This window comes from Balaenoptera ricei, chromosome 9, assembly GCF_028023285.1.
Source record: "Balaenoptera ricei isolate mBalRic1 chromosome 9, mBalRic1.hap2, whole genome shotgun sequence".
Taxonomy (NCBI): Eukaryota; Metazoa; Chordata; class Mammalia; order Artiodactyla; family Balaenopteridae; genus Balaenoptera; species Balaenoptera ricei.
The window spans coordinates 65,326,043-65,342,915 of record NC_082647.1 but is presented as its reverse complement, the minus strand read 5'-3'; the positions used below and the strand labels follow the sequence as shown (position 1 = coordinate 65,342,915).

The following is a 16,873-nucleotide window of genomic DNA, read 5'->3' as shown; positions in this document are numbered from 1 at the left end:
TCAGGTTTTTTCATTATTGCTATGGATGATTTGTTGTGCTTTTTATACTCTTGATATCAATACCTCATCAGATATATGATTTGCAAATATCTCTCCCATTTTGTGGGTTGCCTTTTCACTCTGTTGATAGATTCTTTTGATACACAAACATTTTTAATTTTGAATGAAGTCCAACTTATATATTTTTGTTGTTGCTGTTGTTGCCTGTGCTTTTTTGGTATCATACACAGACTTTCTTCTTTTTAATGAAAATAAAAAGCTCTTTCTAACACTCATTTGAAAATGCAAAGGATCCAGAAAAACAAAAGAGCTTACCATAAGGCCTCAAGAATCAAGACAACTGGTACTGGCACAGAAAAAGTACATAGCTTGATGGAACACAACACAAAGTCTAGAAATGGACCCTCATTAAAAAAGTTGATTGATATTTAACAGTGGAACCAAAGCAACTTAATGTGGAAAGGCAAGCGTTTTCAACAAATGGTGCTAGAAAACTGGAAACCCACATGGGATAATAAACAAACCTTCCTTAACTCTACCTGAGACCATAAAAATTAATTTCTGATGAATCACATATCTCGATATAAAAGATAAATCATAAAGCTTCTAGAAGAAAACAAAGGAGATAATTTTTGTGACCTGGACCTAGGCCAAGACTTCTTAGATAGGAAACAAAAGCAATAATCATAAAAGTTGCTAAATTGGACTTAGTAAAATTAGTAACTTCTGCTCTTTAACACCATTAAGAAAACGAATAGGCAGGCCATAGATAAGGGGCATATGTTTGAAAAACATGTATTTGTAAAAAACTTAAATCCAGAACATATTAAAAGCTCCTATACTCAATACTAAACATACAACCCAATTTTTTTTTAAATGAGCAAAAGAATTAGTTCGCAAAGGAAGACATACAAATAGCCAGTGAGCACATGAAAATGTGCTCAACATCATTATACATCAGGGTAATGCAAATTAAAACCACAGTGGGATTCCCTCACACACTCATTAAAATGGCTGACATCAAATAAATACTAAACATGCCATTTATATGAAACTCTACAAGAGACAACTTATAAGGGAAAAAAATAGAAAAGTGGTTGCCTTTGAGAAGAGGGACTGACCAGGAAAGGGCACAGTTTTTGGGGAGTGATGAAAATGTTCTATATCTTGATAGAAATGGGGGTTACATGAGTGCATGCTTTTGCTAAAATTCACTGATTTATTCACTTAACATTTATGCATTTCATTGTATGTAACTTTTACCACACACACCCACCCAAACAACTACTGAACTTAGATTCACATTTTTGCCGTGGTTTGGGTTGGCAATTCTGAAACTACTTCCTATATATTCTAAGCTTGAGCAAATAGGAAAATATATTGTCTTGAAACCTAAATCGGACAAGACAATTTATAAATACACTTTAATAATTGAAAAACTATTTCCATGAAACTGCTTAAGCTTGTTTCATCATTAATTCAGAATTTACAACTTTTGGGAAGTTGAATTATTGTTTCTCTAAGTAGTTTACACAGTCTGGATTTAAAATCACTGAAACAAAGCACATGTAATTACGTTTCTATGTAGATACAGCCATTTTTCTTACTTGATTTTTAATTTTTTTTGTCTATACCAAAATTACTAAGATCATATTTTGTCAAAATACCTATTTAAAAAAACATATCAGGAAGGGTGATGCATTATGAAACTTTAAATAGTTGTAATATTTGCATTTTTTTCCTACTTATCTTTGACCAAAAAAAAAAAAAAAAGAAAAATATCTTTTGTTTATTAATGCTCAGGCTGATTTCTTCACACATTCTAGCATTACTCATATATTAAATATTGGCATTCTTAGAGAGTTTTACTTCTGGTATTAAGCTGATTCAATTAACTAGTTTTTTTTTTTTTTAAGTCAATACAATTAAATGACCTGGTGTTCAAAAACTATAATAAACATTCAAAACTAAAGTAGACCTGATAATTTATTGTTTTTAAATCAAAAAGCTTAAAAATAAACTGTTAAACAAAATGAAAATTTAGAAATATTGTCTCAAAATAGGGACATAATTATGTTAAACCCTCCAGAATGTGACAGAAATAGGTGTTCTGAATTTTATTGAATTTCAATTTTACTTAAGCATTAGATGATGTTATTGTTTGGTATTCATATCAGAATTTCATTGAAAAGCTGTTTCTATAAACTATTTCTTATAATGCTTATTTAAAAAATAACATAAATGTAAAAGTTTTTTAAACAGTTAAAAATCTAAGAAAACAAAGTTTCAGGTCATAATTATATTCCTTTGTTTAAATTTTCTAATAATTCCTAATAATTCCTAAATAATTCCTTCATCAGCTTGTATTTAGAATGCTATACTTATCTTCCCTTTTGATGTGAACCCTGTTAAAAGAATTAGGCAGCATATTTCCTCAGGCTATGGGTTACAAGAAGTCTATATGCTTTCTGAGACATCTTGATATGTTACTTTATCTTTGCCTTTTATATTAAATCTATTTTTAGATCAGATTTTTATTTTAAATCTATTTTATATTAAAAATAAAAATTAGGAAGATTTAACATCTGGCCAATGATTGCTTAACGCAACCTCCTATGAAGTGTGTAAGCCACTAACCACCACGGGGAGGCGATCCTTGCTCAGTGACTTGGAGTAAGAACATGGGAGCTGTAAAGATAAGTAAAACAGAGACCTTGCCTTTAAGATGGTCATACTTTCAAGAGAGAAAAGCCAAGTGAAACATATTCCAGAGCTAACAGCAGTGAAACTTGAAGAAAGAGGTATATCACACAGGACATCAGGGTGACAAGAGGGGATATATTTTACCACACATAATTGAAAGAAATATTAGAAATCTAAGCTTTGGAAACAATCCTTTAGAATACAGTAATTTGTACTATACCAATCACTGACTCAGGGTTACAAGACAAAACAAAACAAAAACCTAAAACCTATCCTTGAAATTGTTGGTAGAAGTAAGGAAAAGAAACAGAAGATTAGCCAGAAATGTCTTTGTGCAGGAGATGCTTTTAATAATTTGAAATTTATTAGATGACAAATCATTTTAAAATTTCTATTTGTTTCTAAGTTCTAATTTATAAGTATAAATAATATACATTTGCACCATCACTTTACAATCATTTGATATTCCTACATGAATAAGCAAATTTTACCATTTAGAGTGATTATTATGTGATAAACTGCATAAGAAACAGTAAACTGGTAAGTGTATAATCAAAATAAAATAAGTCATTCTATTTGTTTTAAGCAACCTATCAAATGCAATCTTAATTGTTCTTAAAAGAAATGAAACTAGGTTTCACTTTTTTAAAGTAATTTAAAACAATCTATTTAAAGTGATCTTATGTTCTGTGAACACAGTAACTAAAGTTACAACTAAACCTTGCTCTCTTGGTCTAATCAAATCTCTGGGAGAAAACACCCCTTTCTATGACCCAGGCAATCTATGAGCCTCCATACCAGTGAGAGCCTCCATACCACCTTCTCCATATGGTTTTGGGGAAGGCACTCAGAAGCTAGATGTTTAAATTGTGAAATAAATAAAAGTGCTAACAACATTGTTAACAGACCAAACAAACATCCTAACCTTGTAACCAAAATGGTTCAATATTGATATAATTTGCCATATCTTCAAATAAGGAAGAGAATACAGCAAACATTTAATGGTGGACTTAGCTATAAAAGTAAAATAGCTTCATAGATCATCTCCTACCTTCACTACTTCTAAGTAATGGCCACAATACAAGATAAAAATTAAAGATGCTATTTAAGAGGACCAATGGATTTTAAGGTTCTTAGTTTTAGGAGACCTTTTTGCTCCCTCCTATCTCCCATTAAGTAATAAAATGTGTCACAATGAGTTTACACAGTTAAGATAAAATTTGAGGCCTAAAAGTTTTGTCTTATTCCTAATTTGATAGTTTGATAAAGACTTATAGAGGAGAAAAGCCTACCTACCTCTAAAATCTACCTTTTGAAAATTAAGTATGTTCAAAAAGAAGAATCATTTCTACTGTCACATCAGTGTATCAACTAACTAATCTCAAATCTGTGATTCCTAGTTCTTTACCTAATACACAGAAAAAACTCACCCACGATTCTTTAGTGACATGAAAGTAATCCTCCTTTATTAAGCCTTTTAAATGTCTTCATCAAATACTTATACTGAGTGACCAATTTGTTCTAGGAATAAATTATAATAGTAAAAGGTTTTTTTTTAATTAATTCAGCAAAGAATAATCAGTCACTACTTATGTAGCACAGTCATTCATTTACCAAGCATTTACTGAGCATTAAATGTCCCAGGAACTGTGGAAGCAAAACCAAGATATCACTAAGGGCTCAAAAGTACCTCCAGCAATGAATATCCACAGCAAAGAGATAAATACCCCAAAAGACCTCACAATTCGAAGACAGTTTCAATTTGGCCTTTAGCATTTAATTGCACTAAATAACATAAAGGAATATATTTTCAACTGGAAACTTTGCAGACAAATTTTAATTAAGTTTAAAAAGTAGATGGCAAAAAAAGGAAGCACTATTTGTTTTTTAAATCCATATGATACTGTAAACCATCTTTCTCTTTAACACCTTGTGGTAATTTTCATATTTCCCATGTTTAGTGGAAATAGTTTATTAGTCTAATCATTTTAGGGAAAGTGTTTCAACAAATTCAAATTTTTTGTTCTCCATATTGCAGGAATAATTATATACAAAAACATGCACATTCTCTGAAAAGTAAAAAATATGCATTTATATTATTACTGTATCATATTTACCAACTGGAACCCTTATTCCAGAGCCCACATATATGTATTCTTTAAATAACTAAGTAATACCACTGCCCTACTATTTCATACAGAATTACTCACAAAGCCTGTAATGGAGCATAGTACAATTCTGATCATGTACAACAGAGGGAAAAACTAAGACCCAGAAATACTAAATTACTTGCCAAAGGCCTGAGAAAAACTTAAAGACAAAACAGAAAATAACATTTGGAACCTATTATTACAGTTAACTGATAAATTGAATGCAATTTCCTAGTGATATTAAAAAATTATACATGTAAATTAATGTATACATATATACAAATAACTGAAAAAGAAAGGAAAAAAATAAGAAAACTTTTTTATACAGCCTGAATTACATAGAGAAGTGTGGTTTCAAAATCAAAACTGCTAAACAGCTGATTCTAAAGAGTCATGTACATTAGTTCAAAGGAACTTGAGAAAATACAGTAAATTCAATAGAAGATTAAGTAAATTAATTAAATTATGATCCAAGAAGTTTAATTTTATAAGAGAACTTAATAGACATACAAAGTAAGTATAATGATCAAGCACTGAAATATATCTTTAGGGAAAATAAAGTGTAATTTAAAATGTCTTAAAATAAAGTTAAAAATAGCGTGTATACATAATATTTAAGATGCAACTTAATCATAAAAGTGTGGGCTTTTGGGGCAGATTTGCAAACAATGATGGTACCAATTACTAAATAAAAGAGATGTTAAGGGAAATGGCAGATATTAGCTTATAAGAGTACCTTTTTAAACACATGAAATTCTACATAAAATTCTTCTTTATCCCAAGAGCAATGTGCTTAAACTGAATGTGTGTATGTGTGTGTGTGTGTGTGTATATATATATATATATATATATATATATATATATTTAAAGAACAATCACATTATAACCATAAAACACTTGATGGCACTGCTTTATATCCAGCTTGTTTTATCCTCAGAAACGTTATTAATATATAATATTTATAAAACATTTAATTCCCTCTTCATAACCTCTTTAAAACCTTTGCATAAAATCTGTGATGTTATCTTCTTAACAAGGCAAAACCAAGGAAAAAGACTTTGTTAACCATCATTTCTAGAGTAACAAAAATATCTTTACCTTTCATGAGACTTTCACAAAAATCCCAGACACTGGAATGTTATAATAATGCAATTAGGATGAAAATTTTATAACAGGAACTAATTAAATAAATGAGAGGAAAGGCTAATATTAATTAAAAATCTTATCAAGAATCAAAGAAAGATGATACCTATTTTTTTTAAAAACAACTATATAATACAATGTCTTGGAGATGCTCTTGTATTAAGTGGCTTTTAAAATAAAATTGTATTTATTTTCTAGGTTCTTTCTTTCAAATACATGACCAAAAAAATAAAATAAAAACCTGGCAAAAACATATAGGGCCTATAGCAACAAGGCCTGAATCAAGCTACTATCTTAAAAAAATAAATTAGAGGTAGATATTTACATAGGTTTAAGTAATTAAAGAGTATAACCAGGTCTCTTAAGTTTTTAACTACTGTTTCAAAATGATCATGCCCTATAATGCCACCCTCAACCCCCGTGGGAATTTTCTTCTAGATTGAATTTTTGTTCATTACATAAGATTGTTTTTATAATTTTTTCTTTTATTTATTTTCGTTGTTTTGTTGTTTTATATACTCCACTGTTATGCTTATGCTTTCTTTTTTTACAGAAATCAGAAAATTATGTTGCAGTCAGAATTATTCATTTGTATCTTCTGACATTAGAACTAATTTACCTTAAACTTAAATGAGTTTAACCTCCAGGAGAGCTCTCATGATATTCTACATAAACCACTTCAAAAAACAGTGGCCTAATATTATAGACTTTCTCAACTTTGTTGAAGCACTTTGTATTTCTTTACTGGAATTTTTACTTTCTCATTACCTTCCTCAATGATGGTATAAAAACCTCATGAAATTTAAAACCACATGCCTTTACTTGAGGAATTAAAACAAACAAATTATACTTTTAATGACAAATAAATGACATCATTTTGGAAGCAAATATTTAAAATCCTGTAACAGTACTAATATGCATTTTATCAACTTACTGTTTTTGAAACATTTAATTTCTGTGCCATGAGTTAGTTTAATAGGGCTTTATCAAAAGACAATTTTTGAAGGAAATCAGAAAGCGTTCCTGTAACATACTAAAAGATTCTTTGTGTCACTGTCCTTTGAAAGAGGATACCTCTTTTATTTAGATGAGGTCTCCTTTTGATCACCCCCCCACTCCTTCATCTCACCCAGGGCTTTGAGCAATTTCTTCATCTCAGCAAGAGAGGCAAATGGCTAAAATTAGCAGTCTCTGGACCCTCAGGAATAGCCACTGTGCCATATCAGCTGAGATTCCTGATTAGAATTATGTCTGATTTAAAAAAAAAAAAAAAAGTAACAAAACAAAACAAAGAAGCAAAGAAGAAAACCAAACAAAAAACAAAAAATGTCTATCTAGGCCATCTTTTCACCTTTCTTTATTTCATAAGAGAGAAGCATTTAACACATTGTTTTGAAAAATGATAAGTGCTAACGAAGTTCTTGTCAAGAAAAATTATCTGTCATCATTATCGCTAATAAACTTCAACTTTTATAATATGCTAACAGAACTTAGTAATTTTATTGTTTTATGAGATAAAACATAATAATCTTAGCACAAAGGGTTTGGATCAAATTATATATTTTTGTGGCCTCTATATGCAGAGCATGGTCAACTTCTCTTGTCAATGGATAATTCTCTTTTGTGCAAAATCCAGATAATCACTCTTAATTACATCTAAATCCAGAGAATAACCATGTGTGGCAGGTTACTAAGTGGATGAAATCTGTTTCTGAAGTACTGTTTCCACTAAATAAGACTTTAAGAAAGGTCCTACGCTGTGATTTGTTTTCCCCATTATATCTGTGATGAGAAAATGATGAAGATGGAGCCTTAATCCCCCAAAGACAAGGTCTCAGCATCCAGCTTACCTGACAAGGTTTTCATTGTCTCCAGTTCCCTTGCAAGTTGCACATTCAGTTCGTAAATCCTCAGCCTTGGGCTTCTTTTGTAACACAGACTGCCTTTGTCTCCGCTCTCTAGGAACTCTCTCCTGCCATACAAGGGAGGATGAAACAAAACATAAAATCAGGATATGAGGAAAACAGAAATAAATTTAAGCAAGAAAGTTTCTCAAATTTAGATTGTGTAAAATATGCTTAACTTATTCCAACCTCATGTTTTTCTTCCTCAGGAATGAAGCTTCGTTTTCGTCCTCTGGTTCTCTAAAAAAAAAGAAAAAAAGAAAAAAAAAAAAAGAAAAATCCACAAAAATATCTAATGTTTAATTAATAATAAAAATAAATTTTCTCTGTTAAATGTTACTGCTTCGGTTAAGCACTTGGAAAATTAGCATTTCTAATTAATGCTGTACTGCTCTATTGCACTTTATTACAATTTATGTCAGAGGAAATAAACACATGACAAATTAAACACACTCTACAGTGACAGTGTTCTACCGTTAAATAACACAGGTATCTGATAAGAAAAATAAGTTCTACAAATTAGCTTGAAGATTTCTGAACACCTCATACACATCACACAATGATGATTTATGCAGAACATTAAAATTTTCATAACTTACACGACTTCTAGAGCTAAAATGCTAAACCTGGACTCACATCTGTTGCACGCCTCTGTGTGTGCATGCGTGCGTGCGTGCGTGCACAAACATGTTTGAATAACATAAAGAAACAATCTTTAACAGCTGTAAAAAAGTGGGAGGCAAAGGTCTCAGATGTCTCCCAATCCTAGTTAAAATAAAACTAACTAAAAAAAACATGGTATAAGTGACTCAAGCTTATTTACTTAAAATTTATATCCTGTATTTCAGAACACATTTCCCATTTGAAAGATGACATCCATATGTTTGAAAGTAATATAATTACAATAGGATTTGCAGCCAATATATTAAAAATCTCCACCCATGTAGCACAGCCTCTGGAGGTTTATAATCCCCATGTGAAGATTACTGCTCTTTAGAGGGACTGGAAGAAAAAGGAGGCACCCCTCCCCAAAATTACTTTGCCTGACTGTTGAGATCAAAGAACATTCCCACGTTAGAGTAGGTACCAAATAATTCTAAAGAGAATTGCTGTCCAATATAAAAAATATTAATGTTTTTCTAAATTACTGTCATTTCAATTCTCTACAATACCCAGTCACTTGTTATTCAGTACCCAGGCTAACTACACTGTTTAATCTGCCCCTAGATAACCAAGAGTTGACTGAATTAGCCGTTCAAAATAAGTAAATTTATAGACTACATATTCATTTACATTTGTATTGCCAATCAGTATGTTTTAATTACATTATGGAAGAAATAAGGAAGAGAAAGTAAGACTATAACTAGGAAAAGGTTTTAAATGCAGGCCCTACATCTATTCTTACTTCCAAAGAATTAGTACTAAGCCTTGCTCCTCAAAATATCAATCATGGTTCATAAGCACTGGAATCCCCAGGGAGATTGTTAGAAATGAAGAATCTCATGCCCGGAACAACATACTGAACTAGAACCTGCCGTTTAAAAAGATCCCCAAGTAAGTCATACACACATTAAAGTTTGAAAACAGCCCTTAATATTGACAACATTGCTCCAAGTTCTAATTAAAACCTTATGCCTAACCCTTTGTATAATCATCTTTCCCCTCTGTGACACTTCTTTCCTCATGCTTCAATTTTTCTCCCCCAGTGCAATTTATCCCAAAACTGGTAGGGATCATGTCATATTCATCTTTCTAGACTCAAACTTAATACAATACATATTACGTAAAAGTTCAATAAATTTGTTTTATTAAAATAAATAATAAGTGTTTCGATTGAAACTCACAGATGAACACGCTAGATAATACAAATGATAAAACAACTGACAAAAAGTGTAAATTATTGTTCCCTTCTCTGGTAATCTATTTTCAATTTGCATAATTTATGCATATAGCCATCCATTTCAAAAAGGTGATCAAAATTAATAACCAATATCAAAGGGAAAATATTCAAATTACTTATTTTAATTCTATAAACATCTAAAGAATGCTCAAAAGGCCTTCACACATTTCCATATTTCTCTTCATTCAACCCATCTTTTGTTGAGTCATCTAGTTTATGAATCATCTAATCATTGAAGTAATTTTTGAATGCTCCAAGTTCATGAAAGTACTTGAATGCTCCAAGTTCATGTTTTCAATTCTTTTGAAGATATATAATTATTTATCATTTCTGATTAATACTTTAAATCTTTGAACATCTGGTTTGACTCCATCAATTGGAAGTTTTTCAAACCCATACTGCAGTTAGCATCATAAAGCATAATGCCACAGAATGATCCTATCACACAATGACATAGTTACATACCTCTGCATTTATAAATTCCTTTTTATTATATTTTATTAAAGTAATATTTTTAAATGAATAAACATATAATTATCTAAAACAGTCATTTTAAATGCATGTATCAATATTACAAAAAGGTAATCATTGATGTGTTCCTGCAGTAATTTTAAATAACTAAACATAAGTAACATAAACAAATTCTAGCCAGAAAATCATAGTTGTTACAAGCAATATGAAATTATAGCATCTTAGAGCTCTGAGAAAGCAGGCCAGGGAAATGACTTGATGATCACACAGCTGATAACTGACAGAGGTAAACTTAACCCAGGTCTCTCAACTCTCAATTCAGTGATTTTTCTAGCATGACAAATCCAAGATTAATAATTTAATCCCAAGTAGAGATGAGCAAATTATCATAAGAAAGCAAATCTCTTATTCTCACTTGAATATGTAAATAAACTGTAACACTGGGATGCGTAAATGAAGAGTTTTTATATTTTGAAACAAGTAAATGAGACAATTTACCCAATGGAGAGGAGACCTCAATACCTCAAACTGACACTATATTCTATCCAATTTGGTACCTTATACATACAATGACTAACATGATCCATTAGCGAAATAACTTGCAGCAAGCCTTAGCATTTATCACACAACTAGTATTTCCAAAAACTGAAAATAAGAGGATTTAATCCAAACACAATGTTTCACAATATCAAGTTCCCCAACCAAGAAAATGCTGAGAGTTGTGGGGTTTTTTTCTAGTTTTAATGAAGTGGCAGCAACTGTAACTGTTATAACTCATACTTGCCTACAATCATAACAGATAAGATATCTTAAACATGGTATCCCTGAATGAATCAGAAAATATAAGGGGAGTTAAAAAGAGGGAGAAACGATGGAAAAAAGGAAAAAAAAACATGTTTGGCTCATCCAACAAATTTCAATAATCAAATAATAATTTCAATAATCAAAGAGCTTGCCCCATCTTAGATGTACAGAAGTATTTGTAACCAGGTTGTCATTTCATGGTACACATTGAGGCTGACACTATTTTAGAAACAAGATAAATAAAGCAGAAGGGAGAACACAGGGTGTGGAAGAAGGAAAAACATTATTTAACAAGTATGTGCTTTAGAACTTAACACATAAATTATCTAGACATTTCAAATGATTGAAGGTATATTTCCAAATTGTGCTTCCTTTTGCAATTATTAAACTGTTAAAAGTAAATGAAAGTTTGAAAATCATTCCAAATCTTGACACATTCCTATTTTTTTCTTCTTTGTTAGTTTTTAAGAACTTAATTTTCTTAGGGAACACTGACAATCTGAGCTGCTTAGATCATCTGGCTCTTTATCTGTCTTTGGTACATTTACTTGAAAACAGGACGTGATAAAATCATCCACAAAGAGTGGCATGATATTAGAGACAATGTATCTAAGTTAGGAAAGAATAAAACATTTTTAACTACAGGCATCATTTTAATAGCTTATTCATCTGAAACAAATAATTAAATGTTTCAATAACTTCACTCATTGGGACTAGAAAACATGCAACAAATTTTAATTAATTGTTTAGAGCTGGGTTGTTTTAATTTATAATTAAGTCAGATGCATGACGATTTTTCCAAGGTTAGAATGATTCATTTCACAAATGAACTAAATTTAAAACTAAAAGACAGTGTCTCAGCATCTTTGACATCACTAAGATGGATTTCACATATTCATTTGTACACTGATTTCTCTAAATTCAACACTTATCTTTTTGATGACAAATCAACATTTATACAAATGACAATAAATAAGCCATACATGGTTAGATGAAACATAAAGATACCCTCCTATGTAATTTATATATAAAAAGAGAAAATGCTTATTTATGAGAAAATTCCAAATTCAATGTTAATTAGGACAATAGTCAAACCTTGAAAACCTGTCAAGCTAAAATATCTTCAGATTTATCCTGAGGAATAAATGTTGGGGCTGTCTGGCAGCTGTTCAAAATGCTTCAATGAAATATATACAGTATGTATATTTCCTTAAAAAATAAGTATTTGCTTTCCAATTATAAAACAATATATTGAAAACAATCATATATTAAAGCTAATAAAATATTCAAAAGAAAAATGTTATATATATAAACAAAGTGTGAACAAAAGCACCACCTGTTTCTGTTGGGCTATCGGCATACAACAGATGGAATGGTGATCCCCCAAAATGAGTGTTTTCCCTTCTTGTCAGTTGGCTGTAGAGTTTATTTTTATCTAATCTAATTTATATTAACAGGGTTAGGAAAATAGGTGGAAAATAAAAAGAATATCATGATCTAATTGGCTTAACACTCTAAATTAAAATAACCACAAGCCTAAAAATAAAAAAGATACATTCTACATAATAAACGTTTCTATACAACTCTTCTCATAGATAACGGTATATTCAAAATAAGTAAAATCCTGAAGCTCTGCCTCGTCCTTGTTCCCTTTATTCCATGCTCCTGGAAATAAATAAAAATGATGAATTTCCAAGAGGCAAAAAGCATAGCAGGAACCTTTGGGTTCTGAATACGATTACTTGACCTAAGAACACCTACAGTGGATTTCTTCCAAGTGAGCCAAAGTGACTTAAGTATGGTTTAGTTCACCACAAAAATTTTTGCTAGGGTTTCTTCTAAGGTTCTGTGACAGACACAGTTTATATAATCTGTTTAGTACTTCAGAGATCACCTTGGGTCTGATAATAAACTCAATAATAACTCTAATATCGAAAGCCCCCATGTATAACCCTTTCTTCCCAGAACTGCATTAATTTAATCAAAACAATTAGTATAAAGGTAACAAGTAAATTAAGACATGGGCATCATGAATGCCTAGTACACTTTAGTCATTTCAATAGGGCTGAATCTAAACGTTTCTGTATTTCTACTGAACTAGCATCTAAAAAATATTTTTAAAATAAACGTAATGAAAGCAGACTCTAGGATAATATTTGATTATCTCTCAAATGAAGACTGCACTTGTAACAGGCTATTGATTTATACTGTTAAATAAAATGGAAAACAGATTAACGATGTGTTTAAGTCTATTTCCAAAATAATGATCTATAAGGTGCATCCTGAAAAACAACATGGTTTCAGTCAAAGCTGCTAAAAAGTACTTTGACTTTTTACCGCATTTATCTTCCCAAAAAAGGAGAGATACAAAACAATATAAAAATGTATGAGACAGGAAGAAAGACCTGACAACTTCAAAGAGAGTAGAAGATGATACACCGTGTAAAAGACTATGGAAAGATAGTCTCAACAAGTCCCTTTGGCACTTGTATAAAAGATGAAAAGTCACTAGATGACATAGAGTGAAAAGAAAACGAAAAGAAAATCTGAAAGCTTTCAAGTTACATTAAAGTTACTAGAAAATATGACAAAAAGTACAAAGGTCAATTTTAAAGTAACTTCAAAGGGAACGTTAAGCTAATTTATATTTTCTTCAAAAGTAATTTCCTTCTCTAAAAGCAAGTGAAAAGTTTCCACATTTAAAAAAAAAAAAATGCAGAGAAAATGTCTAACAAGGTACTTAAAGAGAAGTATCCCAGGCTACCTTCAGAGTAATTCTATAGTTTCACCAATGAAATATGATTAATGTACAAGGAGAAAGGGACTAATTCCCTTCCTAACTGTAAAGGGCCAGAAAAAAAGATTCTTTCAAAGTACACTGTCTTCAGATGCATAGCCACAGTGGACGAGAAAAGAACTCATTTGTGAAATACAAACTAAGTACCTCCTGTGGTAGGTAATGAACATACAGTGGTGAACAGGACAGCTCCTGTCCACCTGGGTTCAGGCCCATGAGGCTACAGATACCAAACAAATAATTAGATGGATAATGATTTATAAATATGGTAAGTGCAACTAAAGTGAAGGATAAAAACAGTCACATACTGCTCAGATCTTTCAAAATCTCACTATAATCAAAACTGTTCTTAAATTTAAAAATCAGTCATAATTTTAATGCCCTTAATAATGATATAAAACTACATTCACCTTAAAGATGGGTATGGAGAAAATGCCTAACAAATTGGAAAAAAAATTCTCAAAGGAACACACTTACGTGTGACTCTGGCAACCCTCAGGGAGGAATGGAAAAAGAAAGAGTTCAGATTGGCAAGAGGATAAAAGAATCAAGGACAGTAGCAAAAGCATTACTAAAATAACTGAACATAGGATCCAGAAAAGATACTGGAACTCTAAGTGAAGGCATGAGGTACCTAGATAACCAGGCTGCTGAGTAACTGTGAGAGTAAAGATGGCTATTGGACTAGAAACGTAAAGAAGAAACCCGCAACATACTGAGGTCAAATGAATTTAATCGTGATTATTTCACATGCATCTTAAAATTAAAATCAAATATTATTTCATATAATACTCTCTACCCAATGCAGAAAACTCTTCCAAAAATATCCCTGTTAGTCATATAGCCTCAATTATTCTGGATAACAAGGAAGCATGTTCCATATAACACAGTTCTAATTGTTGGTCCCAGTTTTACTATCTGAACTTATCCTAGCATTCATGTAACAGAAGTTTAAATATTTAAAGATAAATGAGCAGGTCTTTATTATGTAAAGAGTCTCTGTTTATTCATTTATTAAACTAATAAACATACCAAAAAAACGTAATTACACTTGTGACAAGGGCAGCAAAATAAAATAGTGCTATGTGAATAATGTTTCAATTAATTACTCCTCAGAGTACTTTTCTAGAACTTCATCATAGTATCACATTAGGTTTTGCTTTCTTAGTTCATGAGCTAAAATTGAGGGATGATGGCAATAATGACAGAGGATTAATTAACGCTTTACAACAGATCTACAATCTCTGTCATTTTTCATTTGTTAAAGAGTCCAATTAGAACACCATTTTTGCACTGTGTAACACAGCATAGATAGCAGAAAGGGAAAAGGGGCTACATTTTTTTTCTTTTACAATATCAACAGTACCATTAGCCAACAAAGAAATGCATATCAAAACCACAGTGATACACCACAAGTGTCGCTGGGCTAAAATCAAGGTGTTGGCAGGCTGCATTCCTTTCTGGAGGCTCTAGGAAGAGAATCAGTTTGCTTGGTTATTCCATCTCCTAGAGATTGCCAACATTCCTTGGTCCAAGACCCCCTTCTTCCATCTTTAAAGGCAGGGATGCTGTATATCTCAGACCCATTGTCTGTAGTCACATCTCCCTCTTAACTTACAGTCAGGGAAGGTCCTCACCTTTTAGGTCCGCATGTAATTAGATTGAGCCCATATAATACTGCTTAATCTTCCCATCTCAAGGTCCACAACTTTAATCATACCTGCAAAGCCCCTTTTGCCATGTAAGGTAACACATAAACAGGTTCTGGGGATTAGGACACGGATATCTTTGCAGGGGGGCATTATTCTGCCTACAATACTCAACACTGTGGAAATCAAATGTATACACTAAATGAATTTATTAAAGCTATCATCCTATAGATGGAAATGGGACATTTAACAGTAGTAACACTTGAAAAACAAAATCCCTAAGTATATTACAATCACACAAACTCGCGTAGGTAAGAAATAAAATGCTACTTTGGGTTAAACTTCAGTAACATAAAGGTGTAAGGATTTCACTCCCTCCCTATGCAGTCAAGAGATTACCCCTCTCCCATAGGACACAGGAGGCATATCCTCTGGAGAAAAAGAACTAGACAGACTCTGTACAAGGGTTTATCAGGCACAGAGAAGGGAGCAATGAGGCAGCAAACAGAAACCAAGAAGCTTAAATGCAATTCTGCTTCCTAAACCATGAGACCTTTAGCCCCTTTCTCCTCACCTGTCCAGGACTCTGACAGTCAAAATTATACCTATCAGTTAGGAGATGAGAGAATATTTCTACTGAATTATTGTGGAAAAAACCTACAGATCCTGACATTAAGGAGGTTCCCAAAGAAAAAGCCCCCTGATCATAAAATCACCCTACAGGGAAAACAATGGGTTTATCAGTCCTACACAAACTTAATTACCTTTTTTAGAACAAAATAGGAGTGGACATCCAAAGATCCTTAGGCATCTGAAAGCATCAACATGAAAGAGATGAACATGAATAGAAATAATGAAACCACAGCAAACACAGACAATGCACGATACAGAAAAAAATTTTGACAATATAATTAATATTCATAAAGATATAAAAGAAGTCTTTGCAATCATGAAATAAGAATATCTGCTATTAAAAGAAACAGTGAAAGTACATACTCATCCTAACTCAGAAAGAGAAAATCCTAAGAGTTTCAAGAGAAGGGGAAAAAAAAGTTAGAATGCAGAAAGCAATACTGGAAGCCAGGAGTCAGTCAAGTGATGCTTTAAAAAAAATATGTAGTATTTTATACACAGCCAAATAACTAATAAAATATAAGAAATTAAAAAATTTTTAGACAAGTAACATCTCAAAAGATTTACCTCTCATTAATCTTTACTCAGTAAGTCACTGAACGCATTGCCCCGTCAAGATAAGGGACTAATGAAAAAAGAAACAAATGCAAGCAACAGGAAATTCCACCTACCAAAGGTTAAAAGGAATTCCCAGGATGATGCTGAAATAAAGTTCAAGG

General features: G+C 31.7%; 1 protein-coding gene across 6 annotated transcripts in view; it reads right to left on the bottom strand.

Annotated features, from left to right (window-relative positions):
* PHF14 (PHD finger protein 14) overlaps window positions 1-16,873 on the bottom strand; it is a 201,520-nt gene that overhangs the window by 101,026 nt on the left and 83,621 nt on the right. For 4 of the 6 annotated variants that reach the window (XR_009505068.1, XM_059933933.1, XM_059933934.1 and 1 more), the window contains exons 15-16: window positions 8,090-8,140; window positions 7,847-7,968 (exon numbers count right to left, since the gene is read on the bottom strand). The exons of 1 other annotated variant lie outside the window; for it this stretch is intronic. Coding sequence is in view for 4 of the 5 variants with exons in the window: in XM_059933933.1 (XP_059789916.1) it covers window positions 7,847-7,968; window positions 8,090-8,140 (173 nt within the window). In the remaining variant the exon portion in view is untranslated. Of the gene's footprint in view, window positions 1-7,846; window positions 7,969-8,079; window positions 8,141-16,873 lie in introns of those variants that run through there. One more of the 6 variants, XM_059933936.1, reaches the window with a different exon arrangement.